Raw genomic sequence first — 17,404 nt, 5'->3', positions numbered from 1 at the left:
GACCAGATCACTGAGTCACCGAGTCAACGAAATAATCGAAGAGACATCAGAGACTCATGAAGGTGTCACAGAGAGCAACTTTAGTATGTTCCTCACAAAAATCTATATTGCTTCAGAAGACAAGGCTTGTTTTTTCATGCTTTTGTAAATGCCTCTCCGAGCTGATATGCAATTGGAAAAGGGAGAAGAATGAGCCACCCTAACGCATAGCCTTACTCTCCATGCATTTATTATCAAAAGGGTTTCTTATGTAACTTTGTCTGGCTTAATCAGACAATACTGGGCAGAGTTAGTGTAAATAGCATCTGCCAACAAGGCACTTGGTCTCTAAATAGACAAAGTCATACCAGTTTGAAATAGATGAATAGATGATGACAGAATCATCTTTTGAGGTGCACTATACCCTTGAGCTATATATAACTAAACTAATATAATTACATGTTCCAGATTTATTTTTTTATTTTTTTTGGTAAATATCAGAAGAGATAGCACATGTCAACATTCATTACCAACAAATGGGATTTCAACTCTTGTTCAGTGGTTAACTCTTTCTCATTCACAAGGCTGAACTTTATATTTCTGGTTTTGTATGTCTTCCCTCATGTTTCCTGTACTGTCTTATACACGCTACTATTGAATTAAAGGGAATTTTATTTCATTCTGTGAGAGAAAAGCCATGATGGGAGTCTTTTTTTTGTGCTACATCACTCCACTGAATTAGAAAATCATACATGTGGTCAAGTTAGCCACCAGCCTGCTGCATTTCATTTAGTGAACAACAGAGGGCAACACGTATCACATGCACATGTGCCTAAACCGCTCCACCCCCGCAAAGTGTGCACTGTAACAATTGAGAAAGCAGAAAATCATTCCATCTGATTCATAACCAGACAGGTGACATTAAACTAGGTGACAAACGTAGGTGTATATAAGAAGATGGCGTGGAGACATTCTGTGACATACTACACATTTACTAGAAAAGAAAGTTTATTTCAAATAAAAACATTCTAGTACTTAAGAATGCCACATTTGTACTTAAATCACCACATGAAAATGGAAACAGAGTGTCAAACTTGGTGTGACTGAAAGAGATGCCGTCAGTGATAATCTAAACTATGTAGCCAGTAAGCTAAAGAAGCAATCAGAACAAGCGATAGTAGTCAGGTGAAAATGAAGCACCAATGTGAAAGGGTGGGCCAGACAATGTTAAAAAAGAGAATGAAGACAGACCAGTTTAGAAAAAAGCAGCTTTTCCCAGTCTACAGACGCACACAAAGCAAGTTAGCGACATAGCAAGTTAGCACTGTATTAGAAAAAGATTTGTTTTTCTAAGATAAAAGGAGCATCTACTTCAACTCTTCTTCAGGGCACATCATAACAAAAGTACAGCTATTCTCAAGAAAAAGGAATCATGGGTAAGAAACTTAATACTGCTGTTCATAAAAAAAGCTCCTCTAACCGGAAGACATCACATTTCTTAGGTTTCAAGCATTTAAAAGTGCTATGTTAGTCTTATGACAAATTTCTTGTGAAGTTGCTTTGGATAAAAGCATCTGCTGAGTGAATAAATGTAAATGAATTAAATGTGTTTTTGTTTTCAACATGTTTTCACAATTAATAGGCTAAGTTTATTCTGGTCAGGGACTGGTCGTGCGTTCGTTCGACTTTTAAATAGCACAGGTCTATCATGCGTTAGGCTAAGCTAGTAGGCCTTTGCTTTTAGCAGTTAGCACTTAGCATTCAGAACATGCAATTGTTGTGATTAATAGTGTATTGCAACTATGTTTGTGCCCATGTTTGTGCTGTGTGTGTGTTTTTTTTTTTTTTTTGTCAATCTATTAGTCACAAGTTGGAAAACTCAGAATATTTTTTAAATTACACACTGTTGTGATGTCACATTAATTAATCAAAATCTGCCAGAAATATACAGGTACCTTTGGGATACATATTTCAACATACTATTTGGGACACACTAATTCTAATTTTGAATAGAGGGTCTCACAAATTTGACTGATTATTGCTGCCAATATCTGCATTGGTTTCTATGGCAATGACATTGCGTTGATGGAGGGGTTTGCATTTGCAATAGAGATGTTGTCTTATTTAAATTTTACAACATGGAAATGTGTAGCCGCTGCGCTGGACTGCTGCAGAACTGTAGGAGGCTGGTATGCACAGCTTTTTTTCTGCTTGTCCGGCACTTTGCAACAACACAGCCTTGTTTTGTCAGCGACTTTCTGCTTATTTCCTATAACAATGTCTGACGTTTACATTTTACATGGTGTGAGAAAGTCACATAAACCACGTGTAATCCGATCAGAGCGTTCAGACTGAAGCGGATTTCCTGATATGTGTGATTTGACTAGGATTTCAAACCACATATGGATGTAGTTGAAATGGATTTCATGTTATTTTTTTGCTGTTCACGTTAGCTAATTCTGATCAGATTTAAATCAGATATGAACAAAAATCGGATTTGGACTGACAATCTGAACGTAGCCTGTCGGGATAAGAAATAGAAGGAAGAATTGTCAGGTCGTCAGTCCTTGTTCGGATCTTTACCACATATTAACTTTTGTTTGTCAAAATTTCATGCTCTTTCCTGCTTACTAAATCCTTCTCTATATGATTTAGCAGCTTCCACTTTTTTTTTCTGTGGTTTAGACATCATAAATTATTGTAACAATGTGTTCAGTAGTGCATAAACAGTGCAATCCATGCTGTTGTTTACATCCGAGTATCTCCAATATGGCCGCGCATTCGGGTAACTGACTAAACCGTGACGTAGGTGCAAACCCTCAATAGGATACTATTTTGTGAGTTGGTATGCAGCATTAGTCCAACAGGGTGTGAGCACACTATTTAGTATCCTTGTTTTAAGAATGCCATTAAAGGGGACCTATTATGCTAAATTCATTTTTATAAGGTGTTTGAACACAGATGTGTGTCTACAGTGTGTGTAAACAACCAGCCTATAATTGTAAAAAATCCACCCAATACTTTTTTTTTATAATCCCCATAAATAATTAACAATCTCTGGTTTCAGATTTCCCCCTACTCTAAAGAGTAGGGAAGCCCTGCCCATGACTGTCCCTATTAGCATAGATCCCGCCCTGAGTGAACCACTTCAGATTTTGTGTGATGTACAATAAATTTCATAAAACTCATCAGTACATTTTTGGCCGCATCATTTGGAACGGGCTACAACAAGCTTGTACTAATAGTGGATAAAAGCAAGATGACAGCATAAGTTAGGACTGTAATTAAACTAAACTATACGTGTTCTTACTCGTATATTCTCTGGCTCTGTAGGCTGAACACTGCAGACAGTTTCAATGTATGAGATTGTCCTGTTTTGTTGCCATAGAGCTCTTAAAGCTCCACCATCTTCTAGAAAGGGGGCAGGGAACAGCAGCTCATTTGCATTTAAAGGGATACGCAAAAACGGCATTTACAAGAAACCTGATAGATATCATCGTTGTTTTATAATTTAAAAAAAATAATATATATATATATATATATATATATATATATATATATATATATATATATTTTACTGTTGTACTGTTGTTTAATGTCCAGAATTGTTCATTATCTTGCACCCTCATCCTTAAAAGCATTTGTTTCTTGATGAAATTTAGTTTTGTAGCTAATTCTGGGACAGTTTTTTTACTGTCTGAATTAAATAAATAAATAAAATCTTCCAGATAGCTCCACATCGATTGGGATAGCCGTGGCGTTTGGGATCTTGGGATTGTTCCTGCTGATATGTTTGATGCAGATATGCTGCAAGAAAATCAAATGCTGCAAGCGCAAAAGTAAGCAGCATCCTCATTACTGCCTAAAAAAAATAAAAAATAACAATCAATGTCCTTGAGCAAACTGTGAGAAAATAATTATGATATTTGCTTCCATTTTTTCCTTAACAGACCATTCGGTGAAAGACAAAATTTTAAAGTAAGTGAACTGACTAATACTTGTTTGTTAATGTGTGTGTGTGGGTTTGTGGTTCAGGTAAACCCTATGTAATGGGGACAAAATTTGTTCCCCATGAGGAATCATTGTCGATAGAAAGTCCCAATAAAACATGAAAACCCAACGTATGTGTGTGTTAATGGTATTCTGTTTAACAGAATAAATGTGGAATGATTGGTTGCTTATTTTTAACTTTAAATTGTGTGTATCTCTACAGGAAAGTCAGGATAAAGAATTTGCCGTTTTCAATCAGCAGAATCGTTGACAAGAAATAATGGCCATCACTGCTCATACAGTATATCATTCTCTCAATGCCTGTAAATAGTGTACATGCATCCTGAAAGAATCTAATTTAGTCCATGTTTTCTTTATTTCCAGCACTTGTTGTAACCATAACTATTTCCATGTTATGATGTGATAACACCTGTCAATTTATTTATTTTTTATTTCTGTGAAAAGTGTGAATCACGCTTCTGAAGTGAAGGTGTCAGAGATGGGGATGATTCATAAATGGTTATGATCGCTTTCCCACAGCTAGGGACAAGCAACACACCTTGTTTTATTGAGTACGCTTCTCTTATTGTTTTTCTCATTCTCTGACTCAAAATTTGTCTCCATGTCTTGCTTTTCAGTCTCACCACAAAAACATAGCGAAGTCTTTTTCTCAAGCTGAACCATTTCCACATAAAAATAACTTCAAAGGTCACCATATACACTGATGAAATGTCAAGTTGCGGTAGAACGATCACATCATCCTCATTGTGATTAATGACATCCTCTAGTCTCGGGCGATATATTTCCTGTTAAGCAATATAATGTGTGTGATGTAATTTGGATCTGTATTCCTATACATCATATCTGATGTCAAGGAAACTGTGGTCATATTTGTATATTTTTTTGTTTAATGTATATGTGTGTGTGTGTGTGTGTGTGCATACATGCGTGTGTGTGTGTCGAAATCTGCTAAGGGGTAATTAAATGTATGAAATCATGTAAAAATGTATCGTCTTTTATTGGAAAATTAAACATTTTATCAAACTTTGATAATTGCCTTATTATTTTAAACAAATCAGAAGACAGTATTCAAAGTACATTTTATAAAAAAAAGTCACCTGTCAAGTTTATTATATTTCATCAGCATATGAGAGTACAGGACTCATCTCCAGATCACTCATTCAACAGTTCATCTATTGCCAAAATGATGGGGGGAAAAAAGATCAGTCAAAAATAGAAAAGTATTGAAAATATTCAAACAAAAAATGTCAGAATCAGTTTGTAAATAAAAAAACGTCCGTCAAAAAGAACACATTATACAATATTCACTAACTCGCCAAAGTTTTTCTGTTGGATTGGTGTTTATTCTCTTTAGCATGCAGTGTGAAGTATTTCACTGTTCCCAGATCATTCCGATTCAATTTTAGTAATTGATGAACAAATTTATACTCACGAGTGTTATGTATTATGCGGGTTATTGTCTCTGACAGACAGCATGTTGAAGCCGCTCAGCCCCCCATTTTCTCCCTCTTCTTGGAAAGCGATGACGTAGTCAAAACATCTGGTAGTGTGGGTTTTGAATGCATGTACTTGCTGGAACTCTGCTTCTCATAAATACTACCATGTATTGTGCACATCATATTTTGACAGACATCGATGTTGTGATATTCAAAAGATGTAGATTTGAAAACTGATGGATTATAAGGTAACATTTATTTGTGTCTTAGCCGGCAAGTATTCAGGGAAGTGATTGTTGCCCATTCTAATAGCCTAACCCAACAGCCAACATACTTTTTTGACGGACATGATAACATGCGTAAGGGTTGAACTGCATTTGATTTTTGGGTAGTTTTAAAACGTGCTGGAGACATTTGAAATGCTTTTTGCTTAGTTAATTATGCTTATTTTACAGATTAAAGTTTATTTAGTGGCTTAAATTGCATGTTATTCAGAAACTGACGTTTGGCTTGTCAAAGATGTAACGTTCAGCGGTTGCAAATTTGTTGACTTTAAAATCAAGTTATTTCCAGTAAATTTTAAAGTGGTTTTGATGCACAATTGTTTTTATTGTCTCTTAGAGGCATGCTGTAAAAGCATTTTTACTAGTGGTTTCTGACTTCTGTTTCCTCTTTAACAACATTTCCTCTTTAATCTCTGGTGATCATCGTTATGTTTTTCATTTGATTCAGTTCATGACAGCATTTGACAGTAGCTCACAAAACCGCAAGCCAGACAAAACTTCATTAGTTGTTCAACTGACGCAGTTCATGCAGACATTTATAGGGGCTAGATGTTTCCTGCGTTGGCATGCAGCAAGCGAAGTGCATGGTGGTGGTCTGTAGGAAGTGAGAAACAGCAGTTAACATCTGAGGTTCAGCAGTCTCTCGATAACGTTTGTGAGACCAGGCATGTGTAAAGCAGTGCAACTTTGACACCCACAGGATGATAAAAACTCTTTCTCAAAACTTCAGACACTGGTATACCATGATGGCTTGATAACTTATAGGAATGGTACATCTAAAAATAAAAATGATTTTTGATTATTTATTCACTATAATGACATTCAAAACCCACATGCTGTTATTTTTCACTGGAACACAACAGGAGACGTTTTTAAGAATCTTGGATGTTTTCCTTACAGTGACAGTTCATGGGGACTGGAATGGCAAAAAAAAAAAAAAAAAAACCTCACCATATTCATATTCACTAATTATATATATATTAAGTAAAACAAAAATAAAAAGGCAATTTCTTGAAATTGCTATTTCATATCCCCCAATTAACCATTATACGTTGTATGCAATTATGCAATCTTTACATCCAATTGTGGAAAAGATAATAGCATGGGTTTGGACTGACATGAGGGTGAGTAATGACAGTTTTAATTTTTGGGTGACTGTTCCTTTAAGTAATCATGTGTCATCATGGCACGCAAAGGAGGATTTGTTCATTCCATAATTATTTTTTTTATTATTATTGTTGTGAGTATTTATAAAATCACATTTATAAAATCAGAAATACCAATGCAAATTAATAGTTTGCATGAAATATACATTATTTTGAGTGGCCAAATGGGCTTGAAAAACGGTCTGTCTCACTGAATCATTTTGAGCTGTTTCTCAGTCAGCAAAATGGATGAATTGGATATTTAACTTCAAGCAGTTGAAACAAACTGCTATTTTTTGAGAGGTAGTGAGTGTAATGAAGACCAGCTACTAAGACCCCTGCGAGTAAACCTTACTCCCCTGGCCTCAAGAAGGCCTCTAGTGAAATGTGAGAATGCTTTTGTGAACTGCTATGAATGATAGTATGGGCAGTTGCGTTCTTACTGCAACAGGCAACTTCAATGCATTCAATTGAACCTTTTTTTGAGCAGTCTGAGATCAACAGAGCTACTGAGAAACTACAGCTAAAGAAAACCACATTCCTCATCGGGTCTTCCTACTCACTTCCTCTCTGGCTCTCAGAATAAGCTGTGCATCAGGCCATGCATATGTCAGAACATTTTGCCTTTTGAATGTTGCATAATCATTCCATGGTTATCTACTTTGTTGACTCATTAAAAGTTGATTATAGCATATAGGTTATCTTTTATATCCATATCTACATTTTTGGCTGGGGCAAACCCTGACATATTTTTTATGCTCAATAACTCTCCGTTCAGCATTCGGTCATGTGTGGGATACTATCTGTGAGGGCGGCGAGTACGCTGAGAAAACGCAGTCATGACTAAGCTGATCATTCACATACTGGAGGAGTGTGATGACAACTTCACCCACAAAAACTCCACGATTCTCCCATTTTCTTCTAACCTGTAGGTATCCTTCCTTTAAAGCGTGACACAGATAAACAAAGGCAGTCTGTCAAGGTCACTAGATGAGAAGATTAGTATTTCTTCTATTGTAGAATTTCCAGTGAGTGGGTTTTGAGATCTAGGTTTTTTTTTTTGTTATTATATGGGTAGTCATATCAAGTAACGGCTGTGAACTGCAGAACTGTGATCTGTGAACTGTAAAACTGATCGGCTGATGGAAGTCCTGAGATCAGAAAACAAAGACAGATGACAGAAAGTATAGTTCATGCTTTTAAAATACTTGCTTTTTAAAAGAATTGGGAACTTTTTCTACTATTCTTAAAGATGAAAATTCTGTCATTAATTACTCACCCTCATGTCGTTCTAAACCTAAGACTTTCGTTCATCTTCAGAGCACAGATGAAGATCTTCATCTTTGATGAAATCTGAGTTTTCTCTCCCTCCATTGACAGCTATCCAACTACTTCTTTGACGCTTCAAAAAGTTCATAAAGAGATCAAAAAACGTATCCATATGAATTTAGGTGTTTAGTCCAAATTTTCTGAGATACGATCGCTTTATATGATGAACAGATTTAATTTATGCTTTTTCCTCATTGTTTTATTGTATTTTCCATTTTGAATGACTGTTAATGGAAAAAAAATATAGTTCTGTCATGAAACTAGATTTCGCAGGCTGATAGGTCCTTTCCATGCAATCTGCAAGCAATCACTTCTTCACTTTATAGTACAAGTTGATTGGTCGCTGCTGATTCTGCAGCCAATGAGATTGCTTGCTCAACATTAAATAGTCTTGTTCAGTATTAGTTTTTTGGCTATTCCTGCAGCGCACTATTAGCCTAGAAATCTAGACACACCCTAGCGGCAGCAAAATGTATTTTGCAGCCAGGGTAGTCTAGCAACTCTCCATTGACTTTCGAGCTGCAAAAACCTAAATTGGGTCAGGCCAATCACATTGTGTATAGAGTAGGCGGGGCGGGCTTAACATAATGACGACAGAGTTGCAACGGTTCCTGCTACTTGAAAACAAAGAATGGCGGTTGCTGCTGGCGAACAGTCTTTCGAATCGGCTTTGGCCGCGTTTTGGAGGACTTGGAGTTAAGTTTTTCTTTGAGAAAAGAGCAAAGAACGGCACTTAAGTCATTCTTAAAAAAAGGAAGATGTGTTCGTTTTGCCAGCCAGATTCAAAAGTTGAATCTATCAACTAGCTCCGCTGTTGGGAAAACGCTCTGGTTGGTTGAAGCGCTGTCCTATTGCGTGCTGAGGGAATTTGAAAGACAGCCGTTTATCCCGGCCCTCGGATTGAGCCGTGTCTATGGAGAGTTGCCAGACCTAACATCTTGATGTAGGTCTGGCTTGCCAGGCTAGCGCACTATCAGAGTTCTTCTGAAACCCTCCACCTCCCCCAGCACCACCTGCCTGTCTGCTACAGGATTAATGTTTGTCTATTCATGCCACAGCAGCATACATGTTCATGCTCACAGCAGAGTGTCTGTGTATCTAATGGTAGTATCAAGTCCATACTTGCTCTGCAACAGATGATTGAAATATAATTACTCTAATTACTTTGACAGCCCTTGTTTTTAGCAAGAAGTAGTTTGTTCTCTCTAAAACTGGTTTGGAGTGATATTTATTATAGTGTTGTCGAAATTTTACACACGCTCAACATATACAGGTATGTCTATGATTGGCTACAATGGCAAAATTGTTCTGTGTAATCTGAGCAGCAGCAAATCTTGCAGCATATTTCATATTTGGTCCAGTCATCTGTCACGGGTGGTTGCAGGTAAACAGGCGAAGATGAAGAATAAGGTTCCAATACGAGTTTAATATCAATAATTGTCAGAAGTGAAGGGGTGAAGACAGAACTTAAATACGGTGCATCCCAATTCGCATACTATCTGTCCTAAATCATAGTATTCGAAAATAGAATTAGTAGCCTACATTCCAAATCGTAGTATGTTGAAATGAATGTTCCAAAGATTCCCGGATGGTCTACTATTTCCGGTCAAAATCCGAAGTGCAGATTGATGCGCACTCTAACGGCTAATATTGCCCACAACCCATCGCGCGTTGGACGAGGATTCGGTTAGAACTACAAAAAGGACGCGCGAGTCCAGCGGTTACGTAGAGAGGTTTAGATAAAGGGGTTTGAGTTATGTATTATCAGTATCTAACCTGACGAAAATGTATTTATTCAATGTTGTCTACATTATATTGCATCTGCAGCAGCATTGTGAACTTTTGTAAAGATTTAGCCATTAACTTTTAAATGCAGCATTATATTCAAATTGCAAACACATGAGGAGAGTCTCCGCATGAAAGACCCCACGACTGGCAGATGAACGTGCAACTACATTTCTCTCCGAAACGGTAGGAAATTAAATTAGATTGAATGGAGGATTTTAACTGTGACAAGATGATTGACAGGGCAGTTTACCAGTGGTGGGAAAATCAAACAAAGGAACACATGAGAATGAACGAAAACAAACTAAAAGTCCATGATAGCGAAGACAAACTGAACATAACTGTGACATATGAAAAGCTTTATACAAATTAATTTAAAGTGAACTGGGAATGACTCGGGGTTATGCATCTAATAGTGGTTAGAGGGGAAAAAAAGTTTATGTTTAGAAACATGTTTTCTTTTATTACAATATAATTTTTTTTCTAATAATATAAAGCTGCCTTTATATTTTAGAAAAGGGAATCATCATATTTTGGTGTCATTTGTTGCAAAATGTTTGAAAATACCTGGTAACAGTTACCCACATAGCAAACAGACTTGGCCCAAATGTGGCCTCATCATGGCACTGCTGGCCTGTTGCCGGCACTGGCATGCATCATGTCAGCCAACTGTGGGCCATGTGTGGCAATGATGGCACTGCATGCATGACGGCAGACAACATTTGGGCCGATTGTGGATGGGAGGTGTGTGGCCCAGATCATGTCAGCCAACTGTGGGCCAAGTGTGGCAATGATGGCACTGCATGACGGCAGACAACATTTGGGCCGATTGTGCATGGGAGGTGTGTGGCCCAGATCAGTGTAGCGATTATGGGCCATACTTTGTGTACGGGACAATTATAAGTATTTAGGCCGCTACTATTATATTCAAGGATTGTCCCCCCCACCACCACAATTTTTCACGGGAGAAATAAAACAGTTTAAAGTGTTCTCCATGGATAGTGCAGTTATCAAAACTACGAAAGAGATGAAATGATTTTAATAATTAATAACAATAATAATATGAATGGACTTATGAGTCAGTGAAAAAAGCTATGTCCAGAAAAAATTATAAATAATTATAAATATAGCATTCAGTTTTCAGCAGTGTTCACAAAATTCAATAATCCTTTAAAAATTCCCAAATCCATTTGACCTGAACAAAATATACATGTTCCTAACATGACAACTGAGTTACATGTTTTTAAATTATTTATTTTAATTTGTTTTTATGAATTTCTAATAAAAAAAACTTAATTCACATACAAAATAGTCTAAAGTTTTCCATACTCTTTAGTTTAAGAACCACAAAATCATGTTAAAAACTTACTATATATATATATATATATATATATGTGTATATACACAGTTGCATAAATATGTACAGTTAACTGTGCAGTGAACTATTGTTTATTTTGTGCGATCTCCACGGTAACAGCAGCTTTCTGGTTGATGGATGAGGTTCACGTGATGCGTCGTTTGAAATTTCTCCCGCTGAAGTGAGACAAACCGAGCCGCTGTTCAGGTAAGTGAAGCTATTTTGTGCACGACCCTATTTTTTTACAGTCTATATATTGTGTACGACCTAACATTAAATGCAATACATACAGCAGATATGCAACCACATGGGTTCTCTTTTGCACTCATGCCGAAACAGATCAAGCCTGCGATGTGTTTACAGCTCTCTTATTTTTTTTAGTATTTTTATTTAACCTTAACCTCGATTAAAAATCGACCGTGGCGGGTACGAAGGTTATTTTGGCAGGTTATGTAATGGCAATCTTTAAAAAATAGAAGAACATCTCTTTTTTGGAGCTTTTTTAAATACCTGAATTTTTTGCCTATGAACTTTTACCTATGGTAGCTGATTCACTGCCCTGAACTTCAGAATGCGAGTACAGACTGACGCGACCGGGGTGCTTTTGACCGGCCTGCGGGTCATTCAATAGTGCCACATTATAAGCAATCATTTCCAGTATAAAATGTAACCGAAGCAACCTTATTTTAATTTGTTACCTAAATTTATTTACAGTTGGTGGATGAATATTTGTATATGTATTTATTAATTTAGTATTTTGTCTTTTAGCTGCTGTGAGGAAAAAATCGTCTGACACATGCCACTGATCAGGAGAAAGAAGCAACAATACAAAGATGGCTTCAGCTCCTGAAACAGCATCATAGTTTCAGCCGTTTACTGTCTATGGTTTCAGCCCAGATCTGGCCCAAATCTGGTTCATGTGGATTTCACACGGTCCAGATGTGGGCCGGATCTGGGCTGACACAGAAAAGAGGGGCTGCAGAGCTGTACTTCACATCACTCTCTCCCTCACACATACAAACATTCTTATGTGCAAATTTTTTTTAAGTAATTTTTTTTTATTTGCTTTATGTTTGTTGAGAGTAAAATTACATTATAATATGTTTAAATTTCAGTGCTAGATTCATTGATAGATTCATTTAGTTAGAATTGAAAAAAAATTTTTTTTTTTTTTTTTGGCTTGTGCATTACTACAATAAGTAAACTACTGTTTAAGACAGACCAGAACATTTTTAAATTAAATGCACTGTGAGGTGGTAATAAGATGTTAAGCTTTGAATGTTCTTAAAAAAATACAAAATAATAATAATTTATTATTATTGGCTTGTGCCTATTGTTAAATAAACTATTTTTGAGAATTGAATTTTCTTGTGCCTTATTTGTTCACATGGTTTGGGTAAGATTAGGCTGGGTTATGGCTCAGTTTTGGGGTTTCTGGTTAAAGGGTGGCGTTGATATGGTTAACTTATGGCTGAAAATTGGTACCAATAATAAAACCTGTTTTGGCCCAGTTCAGGGCCAGTTAAGGGTGACTAACTGGCTGAGATTCGGGCCAGTTATGGCCCATGTGTGACCCTTGTCTTTAATCCAGTTCTGGGCCACTTCAGGGCTGTCATTCTTTGCGGTACTTGGGCCGAGGGAAATGTGATAGTGTGGCCCGGAGCTGGGCCAGAAAAAAATAGCTATGTGGGTAGATGAACAGGAGTGCTAAAGAATGGCTTTCTCCAGATATGCCCATTTTAGACTTTCCTATACAAAATTAAATATTATTTACTGCCCATTTACTGATTTCAGGGCACTAGTCTGTAATACAGAAAGAGAACCGTTTTCACTATGCATCCGCCTGACACTTTCAGAATTGAACATGTGTGAGATTTTATGATGGAGTGTTTGGAGGGTATAAATGTTGTTGTCGTGTTTTGTATCAGATGAAGTTATGTGGTTTCTTTGAGCAACTGATTTGCTATTGAGATGAGAAGCAAAGGTACCTGCTGTTCTACAAATGACTGTTAACACAAGATCTTTCAGAGAAAGGAAATACTCAAATCAATCCTCATGTTGTATTTTAGTCCATATCAGAATCATAACTTTCCCTGAAAAAATTATCCGATAATTATTACAGTGACAAGAACTATTTCTAAAGATACACTTTTTTTCCCGAAATGTGGAATCTCCACAAGAGTTTGTTTATTTTCCCATTTATTATGAACGGAGCCTTAAGATTTGGGTGACAGCATGTTGAATCTGAGACTGAGATGTTGATGTGGGTAAAGTACTTTTTGTTTCCTTCCCTATCTGAAGATGGAGGTCATTGATTGCGGCTGAGCTTCGCTTTCTCATTCAGTGGCTGTGTTTCGTCACAGCGCAGTGACAGTATGGAAATACTGAGTATGGGTTTGCACAAGATCTGTGAGTTTTTGCTATGGAAGATGTGTTTATATGCAGGGCTTTACTGGGTTAAGGGTTGGGGTTAGCTTATCTTTATTCATAATTCATTTTTTTCTTTTTAGAAGTCACTGTGGTTGTCATTAGCTTTGATATGCTGATACGCTGTTAGAGGAAGTCACTAGTATCAAGTACAAGTCATTTTAATGGGCAAACAGTCACAGGTTTTCGTGGGTTTCCACTAGAGGAAGTGCTGGGTTTTCCTGTGTCATTAGTATTTGAATGCATCTCATTAAATTGGAACTTCACAAAAGATATTCTTGCCTCATAATTTGCATTATGTTCTTTTTGGTAAAATGCAGATTCAAAGGTTTCACATTTGGATCTTCCAAAGACTTTTGGAAAAAATGTATTTTAAATTATCTGTATCGTTTGACTGACTAAAACGACACTAAAGTGAACAGAAATTAAAGATATTTTTTAAAGTAAAAAACTCACTACATGTGGTGGCGAAGACTCTTTTAAATTGGGCCAATAAACAACACGCTCAAACACCATATCAAACAAGGCAATGAAAGGAGGGTGTGGATGGAAAAATTGGGAATGGGAAAGCACCACTTATTTTCATAAAATGTAAAAATCTAGATATTTATTATTATTATCATCATCAACATCACCTTTACCATCATTCCATCATATTCAAGACCCTAGACAACATTTCATGGTTAGATTAATATAGGCTAATTTAGATAAGGCCGACATGGACCCAAAGAACAAACCCATGTAGGGCCCGTAACTCAATCCCATATCGTGCTAACATTGGTCCCAACATGAAATGTTCAAATTTCAGCATATCAAAAATGTCAGTAGATACATAAAATGTAAATACATACAATTCATGTGCAAAATTGCAATAGATGAACACAAGAATGTAACAATAAATGAACTACGTCAGTGGTGGGTGGGATGTGTCACATTGGACGTCAAGAACTCGTAACAGCTCATCGTCATCATATTCTGATACTAGTTCGCTCTTGATCACTCAATTTGTCTCCTCTCTGGTCAACGTTTAGACAAAATGATGACCCGGTGCTTGCAGGAAGTCACACTTCTGAGGGACAGCTCCTATTCTGAGGGCTTAGTATTAGCAAAGTATTTAGCATCTCTCTGCTGTTACTCTAAACAAAAAATGGAGCAAACGGCAGGAGGAGAAGCAGATACGCTTTGTTCGGCCCATATTTGCTTACACATTCATGAAAACGTCTTATATCTCACGTGAATGTCAGTTCTACGTCTCCTAATGTAAGAAGCAAAGTGTCCATTTGGCAGGGCTCTTGTAGAAGTAGTGGACAGGTAATGAATAGCGACGACTCGCTGGAGTTCTCATCTGACTGATCGGTCAAATCTCCCAGTCCTAGCGCATTCACAGTCTGTACAGGTGATTTTTTTAAATAACTTGGTCTGCCATTGTCGTTATCGGTAGTGATGAGTTTCTCATGAGACAATGAACCACTGTCTGTTAGGAGCTTCCTGGTTTTGCACCAAATGCAAGTTTCAAAGTCAGAACACGAGCACGTCACATGACTAGGCCGATAACCACTGCTAGGGCTGGCCATTTTAGTGTCTTCATCACATGGAACGGTCGCCGTACTTTCAGCATCAGCAGAAGGGCTCTGACTACGATATCCATCCCCAACAACTACAATCTCAGACAGGTCACCATCCACCCCTTGGAGATTGTCAGAATAATCTTTGTTTCCCATTCCCAAGCCACTGTCATCTTTTCTTTCACCGTTGCTGCTATTTACTCCTCCGTCCAGGAAAGGGAGCTCTTCCAGGCTTCTTCTTCCACCGCTGTCCTCGGTTCCTGTCAGACTTCCACAGCCGCTGTCCTCCTCTCCCGTATGTCCGTCTGTGCCTCTCTTCTTAAGCGAGTTCTGCTTGCCCACACTTACGCCACTGTCTGTACTCTCTCTTCTCTCTTTGTCATCCTCTGAAAGCTCCTCGTCCTCATTAAATGATTTACTCTTTGCCGTCATTTTGTTTTGAGTCAGCAGCCATCCCTTGTCAGTGACGGTTTCCACTTGAATCAATCCTACATGCATAGGGTGCCATCCATTCACAGCGGATTTCTGATGGATAATAATATATGATAAAATAATGGTTAACACTTAATAGTTAATCTCACAAAACAACAACAAAAATAAAAAGGAAAGGAAATATTATTAATCAGCAGGGATACATTAAAGTCAAATGTGAAAGTAAAGATATTTATACATGTTACAAAAGATGTCCATTTAAAATAAATGCTGTATCAGCATATTAAAATGATTTTTGAAGGATCATGTGACACTGAAGACTGGAGAAATGGCTGCTGAAAATCATCAGCTTATTCTTGAATCACAAGAATAACTTAAAAATATTTCACAATATTACACTTAGATCATGTATACGTAAAACATACGTAAATCCCCAGCACTTCCATTTCTGCTACTGTTCCTCGAAAGGAGAACTGACTGAGCCTCTCTTCTTTAGATTTTATCTTTTAGGATCTTGAAACTGGCTTGCTCTAACACTTTTGGTTTTGATGAAACTACATTTATCAGGGTTCCCACACCTTGGTTAACTTCAAATTCAAGGACCTTTCAAGGACTTTCCAGGTCCAATACCCTCAAATTCAAGGACTTAATGTGGGGACCTCAACACAAAGTACCTCACATGGGAAACACTTAACATAATATGTAAATGCGCGTAACTAACGCAAATCAAGTAAGCTAGTATGCATAGGCCACGAAGTGTTGGCGAAATAACACATTAGCGGACCGGAGAGAATAATATGGAATTTTTTCCAGAAAACTTTCAAGTACTTTCAAGGACCTGTATCTATGCATGTTTATTTTCAAAAACTTTCCAGGGCCTTGAAATGTTTTAGTTTTTTTTTCAGATTCACAAACTTTCAAGGATTTCAAAGAACCGTGGGAACCCGTGATTTATTATTTTAAAATCACAAAGTTGACTCACCAGAACAGCCGGCATTTTACCAGGACGCCTTAAGAAGAAACAGACTGCAAACATGAAGATGGTCATAACTCCAACACCACCAATGACTGCCATGTAGATCACCATAGACATATCTGACAAACAAGAGGAATCAACATTAAGCCTCAGTGGTTGAAATTTCACAAAGAATTAATAACAACCGCATAAAAAAAACTCAAATGCAAAGAATAAGGGTCTTGTATCAGTATCACCCTGAAGGGGTTTATTTGTGCAACATACTAGTTAAATATACATTTTAGCAGTCATTATGTTATATTGACCAGTCATATTCTTATTCCATTTGAGAAAGCTGTGTAAAAATAGAAGATTATTATTTATTCAAATGCGTACCTGTTGATGGATAAATGCACCGTGGTAATGAGGTGTTGCTCACATTATCAGATATCATCTCCACTTTTACATAGACACAATACTCCTGCCATAATGGTAATGAAGTGAACTCCACCTGACCATCTTCGTCATCATCATCGCTTACTGTTTTAGCCTGTATCCGAGACAATACAGGTTTAGAGATTCCAACACCATGCAATATAATAAGCAAGTTCATTTATTGTAAAGGGAGGAGGGAGGAGGGAGGAGGGAGGAGGGAGACGAGGGTCTACTAAAAAAACCAACCTGACTCTCCTGTCCTTT

The 17,404-nt window shown here is 37.3% G+C and overlaps 1 protein-coding gene and 1 long non-coding RNA gene across 2 annotated transcripts in view; one reads left to right on the top strand and one right to left on the bottom strand.

Annotated features, from left to right (window-relative positions):
* The first annotated feature begins 1,246 nt into the window (after positions 1-1,246).
* LOC311090522 lies at positions 1,247-5,017 on the top strand. Its single transcript, XR_014607900.1, has 4 exons — positions 1,247-1,415; positions 3,708-3,818; positions 3,930-3,957; positions 4,193-5,017. It is a non-coding gene; the product is annotated as an uncharacterized lncRNA (long non-coding RNA).
* Positions 5,018-14,329: 9,312 nt separating this feature from the next.
* The window catches only part of il10ra (interleukin 10 receptor, alpha), a 5,004-nt gene continuing 1,929 nt past the window's right edge, over positions 14,330-17,404 (bottom strand). Inside the window, exons 4-7 of the mRNA XM_084125303.1 lie at positions 17,387-17,404; positions 17,102-17,255; positions 16,733-16,845; positions 14,330-15,843 (exon numbers count right to left, since the gene is read on the bottom strand). The exon at positions 17,387-17,404 is cut by the window's right edge and continues 128 nt beyond it. Of these exons, the coding sequence (XP_083981429.1) occupies positions 14,983-15,843; positions 16,733-16,845; positions 17,102-17,255; positions 17,387-17,404 (1,146 nt within the window). The 3' untranslated portion in view covers positions 14,330-14,982. The remainder of the gene's footprint in view (positions 15,844-16,732; positions 16,846-17,101; positions 17,256-17,386) is intronic.

Source organism: Abramis brama (genome assembly GCF_963993115.1).
Source record: "Abramis brama genome assembly, chromosome: 10".
NCBI classification, from domain to species: Eukaryota; Metazoa; Chordata; class Actinopteri; order Cypriniformes; family Leuciscidae; genus Abramis; species Abramis brama.
Note: the sequence above shows the minus strand (reverse complement) of the source record. Positions and strands in the feature narration are given on the sequence as shown.